Source organism: Acomys russatus, chromosome 5, assembly GCF_903995435.1.
Source record: "Acomys russatus chromosome 5, mAcoRus1.1, whole genome shotgun sequence".
NCBI lineage: Eukaryota > Metazoa > Chordata > Mammalia > Rodentia > Muridae > Acomys > Acomys russatus.
This window is the reverse complement of record NC_067141.1, coordinates 61,021,625-61,046,759: the sequence shown is the minus strand read 5'-3', so window position 1 is coordinate 61,046,759 and position 25,135 is coordinate 61,021,625. Positions and strand designations below refer to the sequence as shown.

Sequence of the window (25,135 nt, the reverse complement as noted above, 5' to 3'; positions counted from 1 at the left end):
TAAGGACAAAGGAGGTGCATGTTCCCTCTGAAGGCTGTACGATGACAGCACATGGCCATGGCAGGTGGGGCTGGGCTCAGAGCTAGCTCACAGTGCTGCTGCTGGGCAGTCTTACTATGAGGAAAACCGCCTGCGTAATGGGCTTGCAGCCTTTACATGTTAGTATGCAGTGCCCAGCACCCAGTATCCACCTAACCCAGCCTGGATCACAGGGCCAACTTGCACCTCACATCCCCATGCAACCTTTCCTACCAGCTCCCAGCCTCCTGCAGTGTTGGCCCCTTCTGGCTTTCTCAGAGGGACTAGCTAAAACCTTTCTATTCTAAAGCCTGCATTATTTATATTTAGGTTCTGGTCCCAACTTCAATCCAAGGCCTTCAGTCTGGTCACAAGACAAGGCCTGCCCCTCCTGTTTACAAGGCACAGCTTTCCACTGTGCCTGGCTCCCTCAAAGACCAGGCGGCGGTGGCAGCAGCACCCACTGCTACAGACAGTGTGTAAAGACACACCCCACAGCCCACCCTTGGCAAAGTGAAAAACATGAATAGCACTAGGAGACCTGGGTCTCCATCCTAATGGAGAGGGTTGGCACAAGAACAGAACGAAACCATAAGCACAGGGCCTTTTATTGACAATTCTCCATACAAAGTTCCTTTTCCACTGCTCTACCGTATAAACATGGAGGTCACCGTCTCTCATCAGAACAAAGGGGTACACCTCACCTGCTTGGTCCCCACTGCCAAACCCTCATTGCTCTGTGTGTTGCCTGGCAGCAAAGAGGGCTTCAGATGGGAGTCACTCATGTCCATGCCTGGGCAGTAAAAACAGTTCTGCTGTTACAGATGCAGGTTTGTGGAGAGCAGCCCAAGGGTCTCAGGCAGGAGCCCCTCATCCTCTTTATCCCATCCCTGCACGATATGCTCCCAGGAACCATGAAATAAATAAATAAATAAATACTTTGAAAAGGCAGGGCAGCTCCAGGGGAGGGGGGACCTGAGCCAGCTCATGGCTTAAGAAAAGGCGCGGTGGCCCCTTGGCAGATCAGTGGGAACATAAAACCGACCATGTGACCCTCTCCCACAATGGACACTTCTCCAGGAACAGCCCTGGAATCTAGGAACCAGCCCATCAAGGTCCAATACTTCCCCAGACCCCTGAGGCCAAGGGCTATCAGAGTCTCTGCTCCATCTACCTGGCCTCATGTTCCATGAGATAAGGGCTAGAGAGATGTGGCAGTGGGAAAGAGATGGGGTGCCTTTGATTCAGGGCAGGAAGTGGGAGTGCTGTGAGGGTCCTGCAGCCACCCCAGCAGGGTTGAAGACATCAGAACATCATGGGAGCTATGATTCTGTGGGTAGAGCCTGCCCGTGCTGCCATCCACTCGACACTGAAGGACTTGAGTAGCACCCTCATCTACACTCTCTTCTGGGCACCTGGGAACTCCAATCCTATCTCTAGAAAACAACATATCCTGAGGCTATTCAAGGGGCAGAGCAGGCATGTGCTCTAAGTCCTCCTGCAGGGCTCGTGGCTGAGAGACTGCCCGGTACCCAGCAGGAAGAACCTCTTTTCCCGACATCAGGTCTCTCGGATCCTAAGGCCTAGTCAGGTCAGCCTGGAACATCAGAGCTCAGATAAGAGCAGGCTGTGCTCAGTTCTGCCCTCTGGTGGACATGTCCTGGCCAACCCTGAGTCAACAGGGCACAGGGTAGAGCAGTGCCAATAGCTCAGACCCCAGGGGCTTCTCTCCCCTTGGGCCTTAGAGCATCACCAGCCCAGCTGGAGGAGCAGGGGAGGGAAGGAAGGACCTAGCTGTCAGGCTCCATTTGCCCAGCACAAGCCTCAGAGGGCCAGGACCAGGGATAGGAGAGTAGGGTCTACTGTTGGCCCCAGGACAGGTGGAGCCTGGCCTCTCTTCTCTTCTCACTTGCTTAAGGTCTGATTACAGGAGGCACACACAAACACAGTCTCCCTCTGGGCTTCAGGAGCTGGAAAGGAAGAAGAGCTTGGTGAGATGGTTCTTTGTACCCTTTGGGTTCAAAGCGCCAAGTAGTGAATTAGCCTCTCAGTCCTCAGACAGACCACCCACGACCCGGCCCACACCCTCCCCGACCCAGCTCACTCCTGCCCTCAGACACGATGGAGCACTGGGGTGCTGGTGCCAAGCAGGCTTCTCCCAGGTGTTCTATGCATTGGAAATTCTTCTGGCATCAACATAACACATTTTTAAACCTTTTTTTTTTTTTTTTTTTTAAATAAAATACCAGAGGAGATTTTCTCTGAGTGTTTTAACGGTGGTTAAAACCTCTGGGTGGTAAGATTACAGGATCATTTTTCTCTTCCTTTCTTTATAATCATTTCTAAGTTTTATAGTTAAAAGCATGTGCTACTTGTAAGACCAGAAGGAAAAAAGCTTGCCCAACACTGCACCACACCACAGGGCAGGAAGTGAAATATAATCCCAGTTTTCAAGAACATGAAGGCATATTCATGCTCCCTACACACTAGTCACAGACAGGCCCATCCCCAGTCATCCCATGTCATCCTGCCCAGGAGACACACGGGGAGTAGTTTCCTTCCTTTTGCTCATCCACGGGTTTTTATTTACAGCAAACATATACAGTTTTTAGGAAAGGAAGAGAAAAGGGTTTTTATTGAAAATGTTACTAACATAATGAAAATAAGATTCAACCAGGTAGTCTCCTCTGGGAGGAAAGAGGGGGCCTCTGGGAGTTGCCTTGCTCTGTACAGGACACCCCACAAGGCAGCCTCCCTGACCCATGGCCTGCACCCTCACCTGTGGCCCCCATGGAGGACTTGGGCACCTTGAAGGAGCAGCACCGAGAGCAGAAGCTGTTCCCACAGTTGCTGCAGCTCCGCTGTAGACAAAAAACACCGGTGTCAGATGGGGGCCCACCCTCAGGCACCTGACACCCCAGTGCCTCTTCCCTTCTCTCATCCACTGCGGTAAGATGGAAGAGGGGCCTCTGTGCGGTGGGAATGGGACAGGACAGAACAGAGCCGCCAGCAGGAGGCTGGTACAGATGTAGGCCTGAAGCAAGAGAAATACCCTGGCCTCGGCCAACCATGGCCACTGGCCTCTGTGACACCGACTTCCCTGAGGACTCTCCTCAAGCCCTGCGTAAGCCACAGTCACAGCACACTGCTGCAAGCAAACACCACCAGACTCACCCTCTTCTTCAGCACGGAGAAGGTGGCAGCGCAGCCTGCACAGTTCCCTGGGAAACAAAGGCAGCAGCTGAGCCTTGGCCCAGCCCAGGCCGTTCAGCCCGAATTGCTCCTGACTCTAACTGACCCCACCCTGGCAGAGCCCAGCATCTCACCTGAGTGCAGAGAGCAGTGTCTGGATTCAGAATAAGAAAAGGGACCCAGGCTACCCACAGCTCTCATCCTTGCACCATTCCAACCCTGAGCCCCACCCGACCCGACCCCACCCCAGCATGGCAGATTATCAAGGAGCACCCAGAATCTCCTCCCTGCAATCTAGCCAAGCCAGCAGGGACCTGACCCGGGTGTACTCAATGAAGCCCACCAGATGTGACCCTTTCATAGTGCCTCCTTACAGACACCTGCCCACAGTAAGGGACAGACAGGCTTCCAAGAACTGCACACTCCTGCTTGCTGTCATCAGAAGATGCCAAGAGAAGAGCCTGAAACTGGGCACCTTCCAAGATGGCACGAAGGACAGCATCTCAAGCAGTGGTGGCAAGCAACAACACAAGCCTCCCTAGGCCACAGTCTACTGAGACAGAGGAGCCCCAGGCAGTGGCAGGGAGGCCAACAGCAGCTCAGGTGATGACTGGCAATCAGAGGTGGATGGAAGGAGAGATGGAAGATGGAGAAAGGGGGTTCAGGGGCCTGTTATGACCTTGCAGGGCAGGAGTCAGCAGCAGAGGGCACGACTGTGACTCCTGAGTGACATGCCTGACTATGACAGTCCTGAAGCTCCTTTCTAGTCAGCCAGGATTACCCGCAGCTATGCTAAAAGAGGCTCCCTGGGATCAAGGACAGAGACTGAGGAACCAGGGTCCAAGGCTGGGGTATCTGAGACAAACATCTCTTTGCTGTTGCTTAGCTCATAGCAACGTAGAAGTAAAAAAGAGAACCCAGACTGCTTGCGGTATGAGAAAAAGTGCTACTGACCATGGCTCCTCCACCAGGGACAGAGGAAAGCAGCCTGCTAGGGGGCAGGATAATGGGACATGAGCCATGTCCAAGAACTGTTCAGAACTAGATGGAGAGCAAGGGCTGCACAGTCCAGTGGTAGAGTTGTGTCCCCAATCAAATCTGGGGCCCAGGAGGACTGAGAGCTGACATCAGATCAGACAGTGACAGAGGGGAATAGCTCTGCTCCTCCCAAGCCCACCCACTCAGCCTGTTCTCAGCAAAGTCCCACATTCTTGCTCTCACCAAATGACCCTGCCATGAAAAGGTTCCCCAGGGACCTGCCAGGGCAGTGCTGTAGGAGCCTCTAGGACAGGAGTGCTCGGGACCCTCTCCAAGACTCTCCCGTGGAGGCTCCAGGGGAAGACCTCATCTCATCCTCCCACAGACCCACCTCATCTACTGACAGCCAGAATGGTCCCCTAAAGTACTTCTATTGAGTCCTAATCCCCACACAACTAGCAGTACAAAGTGAGGCCTCTAAGGGGCGTCTGGCAGAGCACTGGGTCTTCCAATGGAGGCCCTGGACAGCACTTGTCCTGCCAATACAGAGGAGGCAGCAAAAGGGTCTATTATTCAGACCCGAGTTGAAGGGTGGCTTTGACTCAGGACAGCTTGGGAACCTGGTTGTGATCTTAGATTCCAGCTTCTGCAATGGTGGGAAATAGAATTCTGCTCATGGATTAGGCACCCAGAGTGACATATTTCCTTACAGCAGCCTGAAATGACTAAGAGATCTCAGAGCAGCCTATGCCAGCCTGACCTGGGGACCTGGACCCAGGGGCTAACACCCTGAAAGCAGAACTGTCACACCTGGCCTCAAAGCGGAGACCAGCCCTACCAACAAAGAGACACAGGCACAGTAGCAGGGGGAGGGGCGGAGAAGGGCAAAAGGCCACTGCCACCCTCAAACATGGACGGCCTCTGCCTATCATGTGAGGGGAATCGGAACCAAAGCCTAGGTTTGAAGACAGAACAGACATAAAACAAGGGGCTTCTACACATCAGGGCTCAGAGATGCTACAGTGAAGATGACGAGACAAAAAGAACACAGCACGGCAGATGACCTGCAGCTGAAGCCCAGCTCCCCACTAGATGAAGAGGGGTTACCCCTCTGCCAATCAGGGACCTCTCAGTGCCTCTATTTAAAATGCACAAATACAAAAGGCCACTTAGGAGCAGCAGCACTATGTCCTCTTACTTGGAACACTATAATCTGTCTGCTTCTGGGCCCAGAAGATCTGCCTGCCCCATCCCATCCAGCTGAGAAATGAGCCTGAAGTAGACACCAAAGCCAAGAGTCAACACAGACTAAAAGGATCCTGCATGCTTAGGGATAGGGACACACAGCAGGAAACCGCAGGTCCAGGACAGCTAATCCTGAAAAGACAACCACACTACTAGTCAGGGGCACAAAGGCAGACCCCAGAGGCTCCTCAAATTCCTGAAGATAAATCCAGGGATTTTCCCTCCCTCCAGAGACTTAGACTTCACTGAACACTGGAACACACAATTCAAAGGCTACAGTGGCTCTCAGTCACCAGCTACTCTAGGCTCTTCCCAGGTTTGTAGCTGGCTCTGCCCTCAGGCTCAAGATCAGAGCCAGGTTCCCAAGCTGTACTGAGTCAAAGCTACCCTTCAAGCCCCTTCCTTGACCTACCCACATCCTCAAGAAAATACAAGCTAACCAAACTACAACTTTGGCTAGAAGTGACCTCAGAAAACTACCATGCTCAGAAGAAGGTGCCCTTTACTGCAGACAGCCAGGTTACAAAGACTGAGTCAGGTTCTCAGGGACCCACAAGACCAGCAGCACCTCCCACATGGACAGCACCCAGTTGCTAAGAGCCAGCTGGGCCCTGTACTAATGCTTGGCCTATACTGTCATAATATTCACAACAACTCAACAAGAACAACTCTTTTACTAAAGAGGAAACTGAGGCACAATGTGCCCAAAGACACCAGCTGAGACAGTATTTTCTGTCAAGCTCTGCAGTCTCAGGATCACAGCTCTGCAGCCTGGGCCCATGAGCACCTTGTCTTCCTGTCACCTTAGATTCAATAATGAGAGGTGGGCACGAAGAGACCCACTCACTCCACACTCACTCTTCCTTGGGACATATGTACATTTCCCAAGGTTTCATGGATATCTTTACCAGTGCCCACAATTCTTGGACTCTGCCCCTGTGGCCCAGATGCCACCCCACTCCCCAAGTGCCAGCAGCCCTAGCCATGTACTCCCACCTTCAATCCAGTTTTTTGGCCATACCGAAGTTGTTGGTGGGGTAGCGCTTGCGAAGCCGCTCCGTAAGCCGTGACACCTTGCTGCGCAGCACCTCATTCTTGCTGAGGAACCCATTGTCCTGCAGGGCCAGCTCATCCTCTGCTGGGCATGGAGTGCCCTCATCATCCTCCTATGAGAACAGCTTATTCCAGCCCCGCTCATCTCTTAGAACAGTCCAGGTCCTGCGTGCGGAGGCACCTGGACATGGTGGGCCCATGAGGTGTGGCACAGCTAACTCAGCCACCCTGCCCGGCCCGGCCCCACCCTTTCACCCTGCTCCTACTTACCAGCACCACCAGGTGGGTCTCCTGCCTCCCAAGGTGCGGGGAAGAAGAGAAAACAGAGAGATAGCAGGAAGGGAGGAGCAGGAGGGGACAGGGGACACAGCTGTGCCATCCTGAGTTCTGAGCACTTCCCACCGGGGCGGTGAACAGGCACACTCTCTGGAAGCAGCCCAGACCTAAGGCGACTTAGAGCAGCTGGTGCTATTCTCCTCCCACTGGCCATTATACAGTTCACAGACCAGGGTAGGAAAGGAAACATCCCTTACCACACTCTCTTGGGTTAAGTGTTTCATGTAAGTTCCACACACTTTACAGAACGAAGGATAAACTGGGTCTAGATACAAAAATGTGTTCCTTACTTGGGTCATGAAAAAAATGTTTGAAAACTCCTGCCACAGCCATCTCCACCCTCTCCGGACTCACAGCCTCAATCATTATCAACTTGAGGAAATCACAATTAAAGTGGGAGGAAACAAGTCAGCAAGTTAAAATTCACAAGACTCAGCCAGGCGCAGTGGCGCAGGCCTGTAATCCCAGCACTTGAGGAGGCAGAGGCAGGCAGATCTCTGTGGGTTTGAGGCCAGCCTGGTCTACAAAGGGAGTCCAAGACAGCCAAGGCTTCACAGAGAAACCTTGTCTCGAAAAACAAAAAAATAAAAATAAAAATTGACAAGAGTCTTGCTCTTCAAACACCCTCCCACTTTACAGAGACATAAACATCTGAGTTTCTACTCTGAGACAAACAGTGATGTAACAGAAGCAATAACAGGCAGAAGGCTTCAGGAAGCAGAGAGGATGCGGACTGTAGGACAACTCACAACTGTGGCACGTGACTCACCTACATTCATTTATTGTGCATTTACAAGGGTGTGTGTCACGACACACGTATAAAGGTCAGAGGGCAACTTTCTAGCCTCTGTTTTCTTCCTCTACCAGGCAGGTTCTGGAGACCAAACTCAGATCATCAGGCTTTGCAACTAGAATCTCTACCCACTGAGCCATCTTGCTACCCCATGTGACTTACCCAAGAGGAGTCGATGGCTCCTCAGCTACAGTGACTGGTGCCGACTCAGAAACACTAGGAAAACAGCAAGTCTACAATTCTAACTGAAACTCACCCAGTTTTAAACACTGGTTTAAAGAATTATATTAAAAGTTTACAAGCCAAATAAAACATGTCTTCAAACTACCTAAATTTAAATCACTGTCCAAATCAAAGTTGTTAAACTTTCCCTGAACTAGCACTTGGCCATGCAACCACGTTCCCCACCCTCCCAAAGGGACATCTATGGACCTTAGTGTCCAGAAAGGGAGGCACAGGCAAGGCCTCCTCCAAATGTGCCTCTGACATCATGAACCCTAGCCCAGGTGACAAACCACCAACACCCAACAGTGGCTTGCACAGGCCAGCAGAGCCAGCCCTGCCAGAACACTCAGGACAGATGAAGGGAGAAGGAAGGGGCCAGTGGCACTCTTTCAACCTGTGAATTCTAGCTCGGTGAGTTCTAGCTTCCCATGTGGACGTTAGGAAAACACACACACACACAGATCTCAGCCCACCCACATCTGGCCTGGTCAGTAAAGGGATTGGGAGGAGGCCACCCACCTCAATTGCATCTTTGAACTCCTCATCTGGCTCAGCCTCCTCAGCCTCCTCCACACTGCCTGGCGTGAGGTCCTAGGAAGAAAGACTCTATGGCAAAAGGGAAGGTTGGCAACCCTAGTCCCTACAGCAGAGAGCCACCTGCTGAGAACCAGTGGCTAGGCTCCAAAACCTCAGGTCCCTCCTCCAAGGAAACTGAACAGCTGCAGGAAAGAAGCAAATCACAGGAAAGAGCAGCCTAACCCCACAGGGCAGGGCCACAGAACAAGATAGCATTGGACCTACAGTAGCTGACAGAGTCCACCTGAGACCAGCCACACTTACTAGCTAGAGCCTTTGACAGCCCCCTCTGTGCCTGAGCCATCTCTTCTGCCACAGAGAATGGCCGCATCCCCATTCTCAGGACACACCTCACAGGGCACCAGACAGAGAACAAGTGGTCAGAAAAGCCCAGGCAGCTATTTCCACTGCACTTCATGTTACTAAGCATCCCAGAGACTAGGTAGAAAGAAGCTCACAGCGCCAGCACAGAAGCTTTGCCTTATCAACAGACTGGTAAAAACAAGAGAGAAAAAAAGACCCTCAACAACACAAAAAAGGCTCCTGCTGATGGCAGGGACTCACCTCTGTGGGTGTAGGGGCAGGTGTACTGTCCAGCAGAGGAGCCCTCCCCCCAGAGTCCTGCAGTGCTGAGCTCGCACAGGCATACTCTTCCTGCTTGGGGTTCATCCGTCGCTGCAGACAAGCCCTATACTCAGACACCACTGGCAAGGGAACGGAGAGTAGAGTTGGAGGTGACAATGACACAGTGAGTGGTGTGGTGGAGCATACCACATCTTTAAGCTCGGCACTTGGGAGGCAGAGGCAGGTGAATCTCTGTGAGTTCAAGGCCAGCCTGGTCTGTTGAGTTCCAAGTCAGCCAGGACTACAAAGTGAACCGGTCTCAAAAAACAAACAAACAAACAAACAAAGCTTCTAGGAAGAGAGAGCTTTCTAGACAGAGACACAGTAAGTGGCCCTCGGGGAGAGTTCTCCATCAGCATCTGTCCCTCTGCCACAGTCAGTCAGTGATTCCATATAGTAAGTGATCCATAAACAGAGGACAGAGAGGAGAAATCAAAGAGCGTAAATCATCCAAGCACAGGGCTTCTCCAGACTGCACAACATCCCCATCCAAGCACAGGGCCTCTCCAGACTGCCCACCATTCAGAAGCCAGACAGCAGACTCAGGGGTCACGCAGAGATGTGGCAGCTAATGCAGGTGGCCACAGGGCAGGACTAGGTAGCAATTTAGGGAAAAGACTCCTCCCTTATCTTCTAGAAGCCACCCTTATCTTCTAGAAGGAAGCAATGATGCATCTGACTTTTAAAGGAAGAGGAGACCCCTCTAATGGCAGCAAAGTCAGACCCCACTACCACCACACTTCCAGAGATACCCCAGTCAAAAGCTGCCCCCTTGTGGCTACACTGCAAACAAACAGAAGCAGGAATCTGAAACAGGTGCTCAGAGTGGGCCTGGACCCAGCTGTCAGGCTCTCTGGGGCTTACCTCGGAAGAACTCCATGTTTCCCAGAAAGAGCGTACTGTTTAAAAGGGCAAGGACCCAGCAGAGTGGCAGCAGGTAGAGCATGCAAACCATGCCCAGGAGAGCGCCATAGAACCTGGATAAACACAAAGTCCACAATCAGAAGGAAAATGGTGGGGCGTGCCTGCGTAAGAAACAGCTCTGGCACAAACTGACAAGACCCGCCAAGCAAACCAGTGTGGAACTGCCAAGGAAGTGTTCGGAAGTACCACGGTGCTGGGTTCTATCAAGTGAGGCCAGTGAAGCCACACTGTGTCTCAAGTCTAGACACAGACTTGAGTCAGAAACAAACTTGGCCACTTGTCTCTGCGACAAGTCCCCTGGCTCTCAAGCATTTCTTCATTCACCTATAAAGTGCGGGTTAAGACAGCAGCTGCCTCACAGGGTCACTAGGAAGAGCAAGACAGTAAGTTGGAGCCTCTGAGCACAGGCCTCACACACAGCGACGCCTAGAGAGACGCTATTGTGGTCATCACTGCCTCAGGAAAGCCTCAAAGAGATGCATCTCATTGTACAGTCATTTCATCTTTTAAGCTTATTCTTAAAATTTTTTCAAAAAATTAAAACTAAGTCCATAAAAACGCTCACCGTGGGGCTAGTAATGAAAATAAAAATTATCTAAATATACAACAGAACACTTCCATAAATTACAATCACTCACAGTCCACATTAGAAAATAATTCCAAAGACTTTCCTGCAACTACCTATGATGTAATTAGTGGATCAAGAGAAACCTCACATACAAGCTAGAGAGGTGGCTCACTGGCCTAGACACTTTTGGCTCTTGCGGACAACTATGGTTTGATTGCCAGCACCCACAAGGAATAAATACATATATATATATATATATATATATATATATATATATATATATGCAGACAAAACATTCATATACATATAATTAATAAGTAAATTGAGAAAGAACTTTCACATTCCACATGAAGCTAGCAGGCACATGAGCAGCTCCAGACATAGTGAGTTACTCGCCTATTATTTCAGTACTGTTACTGTTTACCTTTTAAAAAGGCAACTAAACAACCATGTAGAACTCTAAAGCTTCTGTGCAGACCCACACCCTACGGCCATGGATGCTCTTCCCTGAAGCAGATGGAGCAGAAGGATTTTTTGAAAATAAAGCTTTCTTTAACCAAGGTTTTATTTATGTATTTTATGTATGTAGTGCTCTATCTGCATGTACACCTGCAGGCCAGAAGAGGGCATCAGACTGCAGTATAGATGGTTGTGAGCCACCATGTGGTTGCTGGGAATTGAACTCAGGACCTCTGGAAGAGCTCCTATCCACTGAACCATCTCTCCAGGCCTACAGAAGCCTTTTCAAGGCATCCAGCTTTACCTGGGGGAGAAGGGATTCAATCCACAGACACAGGGTGGCGGGGTGGAAGAGAAGGGGCCTACTCACTGTGAGGAGACCACAGGGTTCTCCCAGTGCAGCACACGGTAGGCTGTTTCACAGGTACAGCACAGGCGGCTCAGGACGGCTTCTAGTTGGATCAAGCTGTAGACACAGAGCTTCCCATGAGTGGACAGGCCCCGCCCCCTGCCAAATCAACCCACCCGCCCATCCAGGAGTACAGAAGCCGTGAGGAAGCAGAGCCTGGGTTCACAGGCACAGCCGGCCAGTGGAGGCCAGTCCATAAACACAACGAAGACAGTCTTGCAAAGATGCTCCAGCCCACTCCAACCCCTTTCGGGAGACCCTTGCTGAGGTGAAGCAGTTAAGGGCCCTGCTATTTTTTTTTTTTTTTAATTTATTACAATTGGGAAGGAGGCAGTAGTCTATGGAGTCAGTGCACTCCTTCCACCCAAAGGGCTCATTAGAGACACGGCTGCTTCTAGAACTGGAGCAGGGAAAGGGCAAGACAAATGTGAATACTCTGCTGTGCCATACAGTCAGGCAGCAGTGGGAATGATGGCGATGTGGGGAAAGAACACGAGCCGGCTCAAAGTGGCCAAGCCCAGGACATGCCAAGACAGAAGGAAGGGCTGTAACAGAGTAGACCCCGTGGAGTGAATAAGACTCTCTGCATGCGGACTGGTAATGAATGAGATGCACACCTCCTCACCCCAAAACGCCAGAAAGTAAGTGCAGGCCAATGGTAAGCAGAGAGCCACTTCTCAGCCACCGCGGGAGCAAAGTGACAAAAGCAAGACCTATCAATGGCTTTTACAGCCGTTGAGTGAACGCTGATGAGGACAACATATTTCAGCCTCTAACTACATCCACAGGTTACTAGTAACCAAGGGAAACATAATTTGCCATAGAGAAGCCTTAGGCAAGTGACCAAAGTTAGTGTTTTCTGACATCATGTCGCTCTAATATGGACTATGACACTCAGCTTGTCAGTTCTGCTCAAATGTATACCCTCCACCTAACAAGGAACCTAACACCACAAACTGAGGAACGAACACAGTAAGCTTATACTGTATCAAGTATGTTGAGGTCACGTGAAACTGCTCACCCCAGGGTCACAGAACACAGAAACTAAACATCAGGGCTGAGGTGCTGGACAGGCAAGGTCTTGGATTTAATCTTGGCACTACAATGTAATGTAGTGCCAGGGGAAATCAATATAAAAAAGGTCATCAATACAACTGGCAAAATGTGATTATGAACCACATAGCAGAGAACAGTACTAATATATCGATATAAATGTCCTGATTCTGCCCATTCAACTGGGAATACATAAGATAATGTCCTTGATCTCAGAAAGTAATGTTGAAGTGTTTGGAGTAAACAGAAAGGATGTTGGAAGGCAGAGGCGAACGGATCTCTGTGAGTTCGAGGCCAGCCTGGTCTACAGAGCAAGGGCCAGGACAGGAAGGGCTACACAGGGAAACATTTTCTCAAAACACAAGTAAACAAACAAAACAAAAAGGATGTTTACATTTTTCAAATGGTTCAAGGGAAAAATAGCTAAAGCCAATGTGACCACTCATTAGTAATTGCTCTGTATGGATAAAGCGTATATTGAACTGTTTTCAGTCTTCTTGCACCTCTTGCCAAATATTAAAGTTATTTCAGTGTCAGGCATGCTCATACCTCTTTAATTCCAGCACTTGGGAGGCAGAGGCAGGCAGAACTCTTGTCAATTTGAGGTCAGCCTAGTCTACAGAGCAAGTTCCAAGCTAGCCAAGGCTATATCACAAGCTCATCTCAGAAGAAAAGAAAAACATAGAAGTAAGTTATTTTATATTTTGAAAGTTTTGGCTTTTTGTTTGTTTTTTCCCAGGCTCCTGATGACCCATAGTTCTGTTATCAACCCTGTTGTACATCAAAAGCCTACACGGAACCTGATCTAGGAAAGGCTTATAAAAAGCCAGCTGCACTGATGCTGGCCCAGTTAACATTTGCTAGCAGATGTGGAACCCTGCTTTTTAAGATCAAAGTCTGCTGGTGCCCCATATTTGACCACCTCCTCTTGGTGGGGAGGCCTGGTGGCACTCAAAGAAAAAACAAGCAGGCTACCAAGATGAGACTTGATAGCCTATGACCATATAGTGGGGGAGGAGGTCCTCCTTTATTCATAGTCCTAGGGGAGGGGAAAAGGGTGAAAGCAGGAGGGAGGGAGGAATGGGAGGATGCAAGTAATGGGATAACAACTGAGTTGTAATCTGAATAAATTAATAAAATAATTTAAAAAAAAAAAAAAAAGATTGAAGTCTGGTTTCTGGATAGCCAACTGAGCTCAGTCTATTATAACAGACTCTGTTTCTCAGCAGCTTTCTCTTTGCCTGATCTGGGAACCCCCAGACTCCCTAAGGAGCATCACATAAGGAAGATATGACCCTTTCCTGATAGAATCTGTTCAGCAAGCACCTAGGGATTCATGGAAATACCCCACCCTATGCTTAGGAGATCCTAGTCTTCAGCAAATGACCTTTAATCATACCTGGAAGTTCTTCCCCCACCCACAGGATAATTAAGTACTGTGTTCTCCTGCTTGTGATAAGACCCCCTGCTACCACATGTAAATGAGGTACTATACCACTGCGTGTAAGTCAGGAATCCCTAGCACCCTAACCTCAAAACTCTCCTCACTGCCCAAGGTTTGTAAATCCCCGATTCATGAAAGTAAAGGTTGGCTGGCTTGCTCTCTCTCATGCTCACAGCACTCCTCCACCATGACCATCTGAGACTCCATTTATTCTGGGAAGAATCACAGCTGGACGCCAGGGACTTGCCTGCCGGTTATCAAGCCGCCATGCAGAGCTGCCTTGGCAGCTGCTGAAGCCTGCTCCATCCATGCTGCTAGCTTAGGGAAGCACCCGCCAGGCCTGCGCTCACCGGACCTGCCTCCCAGCTGCTTTCAAGCATGCCGCACAGCAGCTTAACAAAGGCTGTACCATTTTTGGTATCATCACAGGCGTGAGGAATGCCTGAGTTTCCACTGCTATCTGATACCTGTAATCTCATTCTAAAAGAACTAACTGTAACATTCTTTTCACACCCTGGCCTAGTGCACAGGCCTCACCCTGAGTGCTCTAAGCCGCCCCTGATTGAGAAACAGGACCTTTGACCTTGAGGTCCATCTGTTCTTGTCCAGGACCAAGCAGAGCCTAGAACGGCCTACTGGACAAAGAAACCAGGCCACCACTGGATGGTGAACAACAAACAGTCTGAAAGCCACTTCCTCAAAGAATCAGTCACATCACATTTAGGATGGTGATGATGACTAACACTGAACACTTCCTGGGTCCCCAACATTCAAGCAATCTTCACAACCAGCTATCTAAGCCTTTGCCTCCCTAAGAGGACGATAGTAACAGTGTCTGCTCAGAGCCAGGAGAGAGTAAGTAGCGTGAAGTCTGCAGCACACAGCCAGCCTGTGGCATGGCGCTCACTCACTCCCCCACACTCCTGGCTCCCTTCAGTACTTACAAGCTTTTCACCTCAGCCACAGCCTCAGGGCGGGAAAGCCGCACTCTCTGTAGGTCTTCCTGCCTTGTGCTGTGGTACTTCCTCCGCATCAGCTCTGACTCTGGCAGCTGTGCCCGGCAAACCTCCTGAAGGTAGCCTAGCAGGGCAGGCACCGAAATCATCAAGGCACCCATGGAGTACCATGCACCTAAGAGATCAAGAACAGTACAGTTAACACAGTAAACAGGGCCCAGGAGCCTGACTACTCATGGCCACATGCTTGCTTCCTCACCTCCTCCAGGCCCTGCCTGAGACACCTGGCCTGATCGCTACTGGCCTTACACTATGTGGGTAAGACTCCAGATCTCCTGCTCTATGACCTGCTCAACCCAGCTGTGTTTTCCCTCATTGACCTTATCGCCACACTGTGTACTGTGGATGTGCTCACTGTCTCTTCTGCAAAAGAGCTCTAAACTGTGCGAACTTAGGTATGTGATGACAGATGAACTCCAGCCTGGCTTAGCACATTAAAAATGCCTCAAGGGCTGGGGAGATGGTGGAGTGGTTCAAAGCACAGATTGCTCTGCCAGAGGGCCTGGGCTTGACTTTTGGCACCAAATTGTGGCTGACCACCATCTGTAAGTCCAGTTCCAGGAGCTCCAGCTCCTTTGGGCCTCCACAGACACGGCACGCACACAGTACACAGACACGGCACGCACACAGTACACAGACACGGCACGCACACAGTACACAGACACGGCACGCACACAGTACACAGACACGGCAAGCACACAGTACACAGACACGGCACGCACACAGTACACAGACACGGCACGCACACAGTACACAGACACGGCACGCACACAGTACACAGACACGGCAAGCACACAGTACACAGACACGGCAAGTACACAGTACACAGACACGGCACGCACACAGTACACAGACACGGCACGCACACAGTACACAGACACGGCACGCACACAGTACACAGACACGGCACGCACACAGTACACAAACACGGCACGCACACAGTACACAGACATGGCAAGTACACAGTACACAAACACGGCACGCACACAGTACACAGACACGGCACGCACACAGTACACAGACACGGCAAGCACACAGTACACAGACATGGCAAGTACACAGTACACAAACACGGCACACACACAGTACACAGACACGGCACGCACACAGTACACAGACATGGCAAGCACACAGTACACAGACACAGCACGCACACAGTACACAGACACAGCACGCACACAGTACACAGACACAGCACGCACACAGTACACAGACATGGCAAGCACACAGTACACAGACATGGCAAGCACACAGTACACAGACACGGCACGCACACAGTACACAGACATGGCAAGCACACAGTACATAGACACAGCACACACACAGTACACAGACACGGCACACACACAGTACACAGACATGCATGCAGACAAAACATCCGTACACTAAAATAAAACAGAAATCGCCACAGCACACAATAGATGGCTCTGCAGTGGATGCTGCTGAACTCCTCCAACGATGGAAACTTAGCCGTCTACCACTAAGGCAAATTGGAAACTTTGCCTGTGGCTTTGAGCAGAGCATGGGGGTCCTGAGAACTGAGGGACAGATATCGAGACCAAGGCAAAATTCAAAGCAGGAACTTCTCCCCTGTGAAATCCTAGGAGATATAATCAAAGAAAAAGAAAGCTGGCTAGGATGGGGACTACACTTATAGCCTCAGAGACTGAGAGGCTGAGGCCGGAAATGGGTAGCTCCAGGCAAAACTGGGCTATGTGGTGAGTTGAAGGAAAGCCTGGGCTACATAGAGAGCCCCTGCCACAAACAAACAAACAAAAACCAACAACAACAAAAATTAGGTGAGCTTGTGTGAACTGGAGTAATTTTCAACCCACTGACTCCGCATGTCCACAGGAAACAGAAGATACTAAGAAACGTGTGTAAAACATTTATGTAAGAACACATAAATAAAGGACCAGCTTCTCAGAACATTCTGCCCCGGACTGCTCACTTGATTCCTGGGGGACAGGGGCAGAGTGCTTGAGGGGGATGCTTTATCAACAGCTACCTGACAGCTCCAACCCTAGAAGGGCTGGGTCACAGCATACATAACAGAAGTCCTCACAGACACTGCCACCCAGGACACCTACAGTCACCACCAGCCACACATCTTCCTCGTGGCTTTGTGTGTGTGCCTCTCCCTGCTACTGGTGACCACCCAGTACATCAAAGCTCATTTCCTGGACCAGAGAAAAATAACAGATATGGGGGGGAAAACATTCATCTCCTACTCCTGAGAGACTTACCCTGTGTCATGTTGACAAATGACCCTTAAATTAGGTTGGAAAGCAAAATGGGACCGGTCAATGACCAGCCAGCAGTCACGAAGGAAGCGGTACAGAAGCAGCCGCAGCTACAGTCCGCTGGCTGCTGCTCTGTATGTGTGCGAGGCACTGGGCTGAGTGGCGCACACAAGGCTCTCACCCCTCACAATGCACAAGAGAAAGGACTGTTGCTGTCCTCCCTTCGAAGAAGAGGGAGACAGGGTATCAACAGATAGGCTATATCATGTGCCCTAAGTCACACACAGAGACTGGGCCTTTGAGGTCTCTCCAGAGCTTGTGTTTTAACACCAAGAAGACCTAGGTGGTGGTAGTGCACATCCCAGCACACAGGAGGCAGAGGCAGGCGGATCTCTGTGAGTTCAAGGACAGCCTGGACTACAAAGCAAGTCCAGGACAGCCAAGACTACACAGAAACCCAGTCTTGAAAGACAAAAAAAAAAAAGACCTAGGAGGAAGCAAACTGACAAAGAGCTAGTCCCTCCCACAGAGTGCAACCTCAGGGTTCTTCCCCCCACAATCAGGCACAAAAACCCACTGGCCTCGAGAAGTCGTTCTTACCCTCGTTCAAAGTGAGGAACAAGATGTTGAGGCCCAGGCAGGTCAGCAAGGAACACAGAGGCATCTGCCACCTACAACACAGAGAGCTCTGATCACAGGAAGCCACTCCTCCAGCCTGAGAGACGCCTGGCAACACAGCCAGCCAGCCCAAGCTGCACATAAGGAGAAGACAGCACAGAAGACCAAGGAGAAATGCACATGGGCCCATCTGTAGGGCAGGAGTCCACACATTAGCCCAGGGGTGACCAAACTAGAAGACCCACAGAACTTTCTGCCAGAGGGAGGAGTCTTTCTAACATCTGTTGAGAAACCAGGTCACTGCTGCTTCCCCATGTTTTGCAAGGCTCCCTCCTTTACAAGGGACACTGACAAGGTTCTTCTTTTAGCACATTCCTTTATCCTATTTCACAACTTCCGAAGGCAGTAGCAGCACACTCTCCAGGCCACTGGCTGGACCACAGAAAATAACAGATATGGGGAAAACCCAAAACCTCCTCAGCTCACCAGTCTATCATCTGTACAAAAATTCATCAACAGCGGCAAGGAGTAGTGGTGCATGCCTTAAATCTCGGGCTCTCAGGAGGCAGAGGCAAGCCAATCTCTGAGTTCGAGGCCAGACCAGTCTACAGAGTTTAACCAATCAATCAATCAAGAAGTTGAGAAAGAACAATACGGACACTTTTGCCCACCTGTTCCTTTATCTCTTTACTTCTGTAATCTTGAGCATTTTTCTCACTTTGTTTGAATATTTATTTATTCAAAAGGAGAAAAATACTACCTACTGCACTATACTACAACTGAACGGCTGGGAATTTAGCTCAATGGTTAGAGCCCTTGTCTAGCAAGCACAGGGTCATGAGCTCAGACCTCAGCTTAAAGGAACAAACAAACAAAAAACCAAAAACCTAAATGAGCAGGCAATGCAGTTTCACACAGAAAACACAACCAGTGTGAACTGAATGCCCCCACACACATGCCACCACCAAATGGCAACAGAGTGCCCGAAGAAATAAAGTGACTCAGACCTCCGAGGATAAGATGGTGCTGCTGGCTTAGCTTGGGACACGACATTTTATATTAATATGAACATAGATGTAGAACCCAGTGTGGTGGAGCACTCTGTAATCCCAGCATGGGGGAGACAGAGGCAGGAGGATCAGGAATTCAAGGTCAGCCATAGCCATACATTTAGTTGGAGGTCAACGTGGGCTACATAAGACCATGTCTCAAAAAGAAATAAACAAAATAAGTGAAAATAAAGTAAAATAAAAAGAAGCAAGCTAGCAAAAAAGAGAATAGATAATAAAAATGAAGCTACTGAAACCTATATCCTAAGGTCAATATAATCAAGGTGAAAAATAAGAGCAGAGAAACAAGTGTTTTTAAAAAATCCACTGCTATAAAACAATGCACTCAGACTTTATATATATATTTATTAATTATATATAATTAAACATATATAATTTATAATTATATATATTACTTATCTAATCACTTCACATCCTGGTCCCTCCTCTTCTCCCAGTCCCACCCTTCCTCCTCCTTCCCCTATTCCCCTTCCCTCATTCCTCAAAAAAGGGCCCCACCCCACCCCAGCCCAGCCCATCAAGTGCCTCAGGACAAGCATGTCCTTTTCCCCTATGGCCTGGCAAGGCAATGGAGGAAGTGATGGAGAGCGGGCAACAGAGTCCATGTCATGTCCCTGCTTCCCTGACTCAAGGACCCACACAAAGCCTGCCCATCCACTACATCTGTGTCGGGATATATGTATTTTCTTTTAAAAAGATTGTTGTACCGGGTGTGGTGGCCTTTAATCCCAGCACTCAGGAGGCAGAGGCAGGCAGATCGCTGTGAGTTCGAGGCCAGCCTGGTCTACAAAGGGTGTCCAGGACAGCCAAGGCTACACAAAGAAACCTTGTCTCGAAAAACAAACAACAAAAAAAAGATTGTTGCTACATTTTGGGTTTTTTTTTGTGTGTGTGTTCACATATGTGCACATCCGTCGAGATCAGAGGACAGCTTACAGGAGTCAGTTCTCTCCCTCTACTGTGTAAGTTCTGGGGGTTGAACTCAAGCCCTTAGGCTTGAAGTCAAGAGCCTTTACCCAATGAGCCATCTTGCCTGCCCATAAAGGTACCCTTATGTTTAATTAGAAAAGCAAAATATACAATTACTAAGTGAAGTTAACTAATTTATGTGGGACTTTTACTCTGTGTGTGTGTGTGTGTGTGTGTTTGGCACAGGGTCTCTCACTGAACCCTGAACTCTCCAATGTGACTAGGCCAGCTCATCAGTAAGCTCCCAGGATCCTTTGGTCCCCACCTCCCCAGGCACACACCTGGCTTTTTATGTTGAGTGCTAGAGATCCAGACTTGGGCAACTGTGCTTGAGCAGCAAGCACTTTAGCCGATGAGCTTCCCAGCCCAGGGCGCTTAGTTTCTAATGAGCATTCTGAGGAAAGGAAGTAACCCTTTAGAGCCTTTCTCATGGCATCAAACACATTTCACCCACACAACCCTAAACATGTCTCAAAACCACCAGTGGCTGCCATTATGGTAAAAGTAAGATTTAAAAAAAAAAAAAAAAACAAGCCTAAAAGGAAAAGGAAAGGTAGGTAAAAACATCACACTGCCAGTGGTTCCCTCTCCTTCCAAAGCCACTGGCCTTGCTGACAGTTTGATCCTGGGAGACCTGCAAAGTGGAGCAGCTCACCCTCGAGGAGTCTTAAATTTTACCGTAGCTCCAGACCCAACAGCCAAACTCCCAAGATCAGGTCCCTCTTCAGTCAAATCCTCTTTACTAAAAAAAGAACATCAAAAGCATAAACTAATCTGACAGCCACTTTCACAGACCAGTGATCCCTCTGTAAGCTTCTAGAGACTACGGCTGGGGGTGGTGCTCCCCTCCCCTCCAAGCTGTGGCCCTCTCACTCCACATAACGGAAAACCCCAAAAGTTAGTGTGCCAAGAGGCACTACACCACCTGCGGAGGAAAGCAGAACAGGGTGTCTTTAACTTGTCTGCTCTGCCTGCGTGGGGGGCACAGACAGAGGATGAGAGCGCCGGAATGCAGCGCCACATCTTTCTTGAAGTGGCCCCTACCTAAAAACAGGAAAGTTCTTTTTGGTTACAAGGTAGTGCTGGAATTCAGAGAAAGCCTCTTGTCCTGCCGACAGCCTGCACTCGGCGCCGTGGACCTCACAGTAGAGCCGTAAGTTACAGGGTGAGTGAGAATGTGAGGCCTTGTCAAAGAGGCATTAATAAGTGGCTACCAGGAGGCTTGTTTCAGCCCAGGAGCTCAAAGACAAAGCAAAATAGTAATTAGAAATGGTTGGTCCCTACTTCTAGACTGAGACGAGGATACACGCAACAGCACCCTTCAAGGCCACCCAGCTCCACCTCTCCAACCCCTTACCAGTCTTTTTGGGCACATAAAGTGGCTGAATGTCTTTAAAACAATCTGACGGAAACTGGAGGCTCGTTTTTTGTAAGTAGGCAAGAACACACACAGTTTTGTCTGCAGCTTCAGAGGAGTCACCCTTAAACCTATCCACAGGCTCCAAGTTAAGAACACCTGCTCTGAAATGGTGCTTGCAGCCAAGCCTCAGGGCCTGAGTTTGATCTCCAGGACCCACATGGTGGTAGGAGAGCCAACTTCTGTAAGATGTCCTCTGATGTGTACACAACACACAACTCTACTGTTTTAGACACAAACTGAATGTGATTCTTGGTGTCATGCCACGTTAACGGCACAATACTTCCTTTTGGAAACAAAGTCTTTAGCTTGAATGGAGTCCAGTTTTTACTCTCTAAACTCCAAGTTAAAGAGCTATGTACAGGTAGCCAGACAAGTCTCAGGAGGAAATTCTCCAGGACAGTGCACCCAAGCACTTCAGCAAACCCGTACATGAAACAAGAGCTGCTTTAGTTTGAAAAAGATTTACAGGACATAGAAACCACACCAAATGCAGCACTGAGAGGAACCTGACAGGAGCAGGCAAAACAAGAATCCATGACATCCTTGGAAAAAGTGAGGAAAGTGGGGAAAAGTGAGGAAACTGACCAGAGGAAGACATAGATGAATTGTTTTTAATTCTGTTAGGTATAACATTATTTTGATGATGATGATATCGAGTGCCTTTATTAAGACATAAACTGAAGTAACCAAAAATGCAAAGCCATTTATTTGCAGTTTAGAGTACCTCTTTGGTTTGGTTTGGGTTGGGGGGGGGGGTTGTTTTTTGTTTTGTTTTTGTTTTTGTTCTTAAGACAAGGTATTATATAGTTCAGGCTGGCCCCAAGTTTGCTATGGAGCTAAAGATGATTTTGAACTTCTGACCCTCCTGTCACTACCTCCAAAGTACTGGGGTTAGAGGCATATGCCCAGATAAAATACTTTTTTTATTTACAAGTGCAAACACCTGTAATCCCAGCACTGTGAGTCTGAAACAGAAAGATTGTAAGCCTGAGACCAGCCTGTGCTATACATGACACTACTTCAACAACAACAGGAAAACTAGAAGAAAAAAATATATATACAGAAAGTGAAATAGAAAAAAAAATGAAAAAGAGAGAGAGAGAGAGAGAGAACGATATCCCAAATAACAAACAAAAATGCTGTCTGATTTTTTCAAAGGTGTTCGTATTTGAAGTTTGTTTCAAGTTGTAACTTGCTGGTGGGATGGCTTAGCCTGTAGGGTGCTTGCTGCCAAGCCTGAGTCAGATCCCTAGAATCCACCACGGAGGGAGAAGCAACCCCCAAAAGCTGTCCTCTGACCTGCACACAATGCGACACACATACAAAAATAGCAAAAATCAAATTTTTACTATTAATTATGTTAGTACTGGGAGAGAAGGGGAGGGTGGGAAAAAAAACTAAGTCAGCTCTCAGCTACAGTGGGCCAATGTCCAGGACTTTCTGGCAGTCCCTAAGAGGAACTTATCCAAACACAAAGAACCCTGGTGAAGGCCAGGTGATCTCCAGGGCCTGGCTTTCCTGCATAGAGCTGGAACACAGGTAGATCTGAATAACTCTAGAGACCAAACCACCTCTCCAGAACTAGTCATCGCTAGAGAGAAAAGGACAGCACAGAGCTGCTAAAGACAGACAGGAGAGACCAAAGGAAGAGCAACCCCTAAAGTCTGTACCTTAGCAAGAATCGAACACCATCACCTGCGTCCTTCAGGGGTTCCAGGTAGACCTCCAGCCTCTTGTAGGACAGAACCAGGTTGAAAAGATCAAACGCTGTTGACTTGGTAGGGGCAGGTGAGCACTCAGAGAGAACCTCAGACATCATGCTGGGGCTCCCCTCAGGCCCACTCAGGTCCCGATCTGACGTCTGCATTTTGTAATCGTAATTCCCCACACGCACAATGCACTTCCAGTCTTCAGCACGTTCCCCCCTGCATCATTTCACGTGGTACTTAGGGTTAAACCTGTGAGGTGAGAGGCGATACTCATTTCACACTGGAGAAAACTGTGCTGGGCAGGGTGAAGTGGATGACTTAGAAAGATTTTCCTTAATGAGCCCCTCCAATGCTCCCCCTTCCCGCCACAGACCTTCAAGAGCATATGAACCATTAATAACCAGGTTGTTGAAGGGGGACTGGTGGTAATCCCAAGAACAAAGATGCCCTGTGATATCTTTCTCCCATCTTTATTTGGTAATCCCTACTCATCCTTCAAATGTCAGTGTAAAGCAGATCATCTTGTTCTGGGAAGTTTTTGTCAATACACGCAAAGTACACTGGGAGACCCGTGTCATGTCTCCCAAAGGTCCACGAACTTTTCCAACAGCACACTTATGAAGCTTTTAGCCCCGGCTTCTCCACTCATCACTTGCAAGGGGGCAGACTCCCGATCGATAGGACCAGCCAGGAAGAAAGGAAGCCGGGTCAGGTGCGAGATAGGAGCCTAGGATTAGCAGGTAAGCGCCCGACACAGGCCTCCACTATACTCAACTCCAACGTGGCGCAAGGCAGGCCACGCCCAAGGTTGCTGTGCCCGCAGGTGGCGACCCCCACCAGGTGGGAGCGCCAGACTCCGTAAACACACAGGGGCGGGGGTGTGATGACCGTCACCTACCCGGACGCTGGCTCAGGAGAGGGAGGAGCAGGGAGAGCCAAGGAAACAGAAAGGCCACCAAGCCCCGGAGCAGTCCCTCAAGGCCCGCCCCACCCCACGCTCCCACCGACGCGCCGAAGTCGCAGGTCGACCAGAGAGCCGCAGGCCCCTCCACCGCCGTCGCTTCCGGGAAGCGACTCACTCTGCGGTGGCGCGTCCGTGACGTCACCGCGCCCGTCCGGCCTAGAGTCGGGGCTCCCGGTTTAGCCCCTCCCGCTCCGGGTTTAGCCCCTCCCACCCAAGCGCAGGTGAGCTAGGTCGTCAATACTGCGCCTGCGCGCTTTCCCACTTCAGCCAATTTTTTTCCTAAATTCTGTTCCTTCCTTGCAAGATTTGACTCACTTAATGCCCCGGAACCGTAGGACCTGATGCCTGGGGACCAGCCTAGCTCCGGGACATTACAGCAAGGACAGAGAACCCAACATAGTGACCCACGTCTATAATCACAGCCCTTGGGATGCTGAGGCAGGAGGATCACCAGTTCAAGGCCAGCCTTGACTATGGGAGCACCTGGCTCAATAAATAAATAAATAAATGAGGGGGAGGAAGAGAAAGATAAAAAGGGAAGAAAACTTGGAAAGAAGCTCCGTGAGCCTACGAAAGGCAGAAAACATCCTGTATGCCAGGTGCCTAGCAGAAACAGAGTGGTGGTGGGTAGCTGCTGTTCCTAGCTCATGCCTCTTCACATCTTGTGACCCAGTTGGTGTCCCTTAAAACACACTTCTCATGGGTTTGCATTAAGCGGCAGCCAGGCAGCACAGTACGCTTTTTGTGCACCTTATCTTATCCGGCCCTCCTTCGACGGCCCTATTGGGGTTATCAACCATTTCACAGAGGAGGAGTTGGAGTCATGGTAAGTAACTCCTTTAATGTCACAGCACATAAACCTCTTGGAACTGGGATTTGAGCCAAAATATATCCCAGGATCCCAGCAATCCCAGCCGTCACACCACCCACACGAGTCTGCATCTACTGCTTCATCTACCCTGCTGCTCTTTCAGAGTGCCTCAAGTCTCAGCCAGCTGAACCCCCTTTTGGTTACCTGCAAAGGCCCAGGACTCCTGCCAACTCCTCAGATTGCTTGTCACACCTGCCTGGCCCCGCGCTTCTTGCTTCCATGCAAACCCAAACAGCTCACCCTAGCAGGAGTCAGATGTCTGCAGCCTCCCTGGCTGCCCAGCTGGTAGTAGCTACCCTTTGGGCCACCCCAAAGCCTTACTGACATCTCTTCCAGCATGTCTTTTTCAGAGAAACAG

General features: G+C 49.6%; 1 protein-coding gene across 3 annotated transcripts; it reads right to left on the bottom strand.

Annotated features, from left to right (window-relative positions):
- Window positions 1-558: 558 nt before the first annotated feature.
- On the bottom strand, window positions 559-23,239 carry Zfyve27 (zinc finger FYVE-type containing 27). Of its 3 annotated transcripts, XM_051146579.1 has the most exons (12): window positions 22,904-23,228; window positions 17,757-17,827; window positions 14,842-15,028; window positions 11,362-11,457; window positions 9,905-10,017; window positions 8,981-9,120; window positions 8,360-8,431; window positions 6,757-6,777; window positions 6,455-6,599; window positions 3,193-3,239; window positions 2,798-2,879; window positions 559-1,988 (listed from the first exon to the last, which is right to left on the bottom strand). In XM_051146579.1, exons 1-12 carry the CDS (start codon window positions 23,098-23,100, stop codon window positions 1,924-1,926), a joined length of 1,236 nt encoding a protein of 411 aa, XP_051002536.1. In that variant the 5' UTR covers window positions 23,101-23,228; the 3' UTR covers window positions 559-1,923. The 3 variants fall into 3 exon arrangements, with proteins under 3 accessions (XP_051002536.1, XP_051002537.1, XP_051002535.1); XM_051146580.1 differs by lacking the exon at window positions 6,757-6,777 and having other exon boundaries at window positions 560-1,988; window positions 22,904-23,223; XM_051146578.1 differs by lacking the exons at window positions 559-1,988; window positions 2,798-2,879; window positions 3,193-3,239; window positions 6,455-6,599; window positions 6,757-6,777 and having other exon boundaries at window positions 7,228-8,431; window positions 22,904-23,239.
- Window positions 23,240-25,135: the final 1,896 nt, after the last annotated feature.

What these genes read in the sequence shown, in the direction of transcription:
- Zfyve27 (XM_051146578.1), bottom strand. Translation starts at nt 23,100, where the DNA reads ATGCAGACGTCAGATCGGGACCTGAGTGGGCCTGAGGGGAGCCCCAGC. An exon ending in GTTCCTCACTTTGAACGAGG is followed by an intron (nt 15,029 to 17,756) that starts GTAAGAACGACT and finishes TTGATCTCTTAG; the next exon opens with GTGCATGGTACTCCATGGGT. An exon ending in AAACATGGAGTTCTTCCGAG is followed by an intron (nt 9,121 to 9,904) that starts GTAAGCCCCAGA and finishes TTCCCTTGCCAG; the next exon opens with TGGTGTCTGAGTATAGGGCT.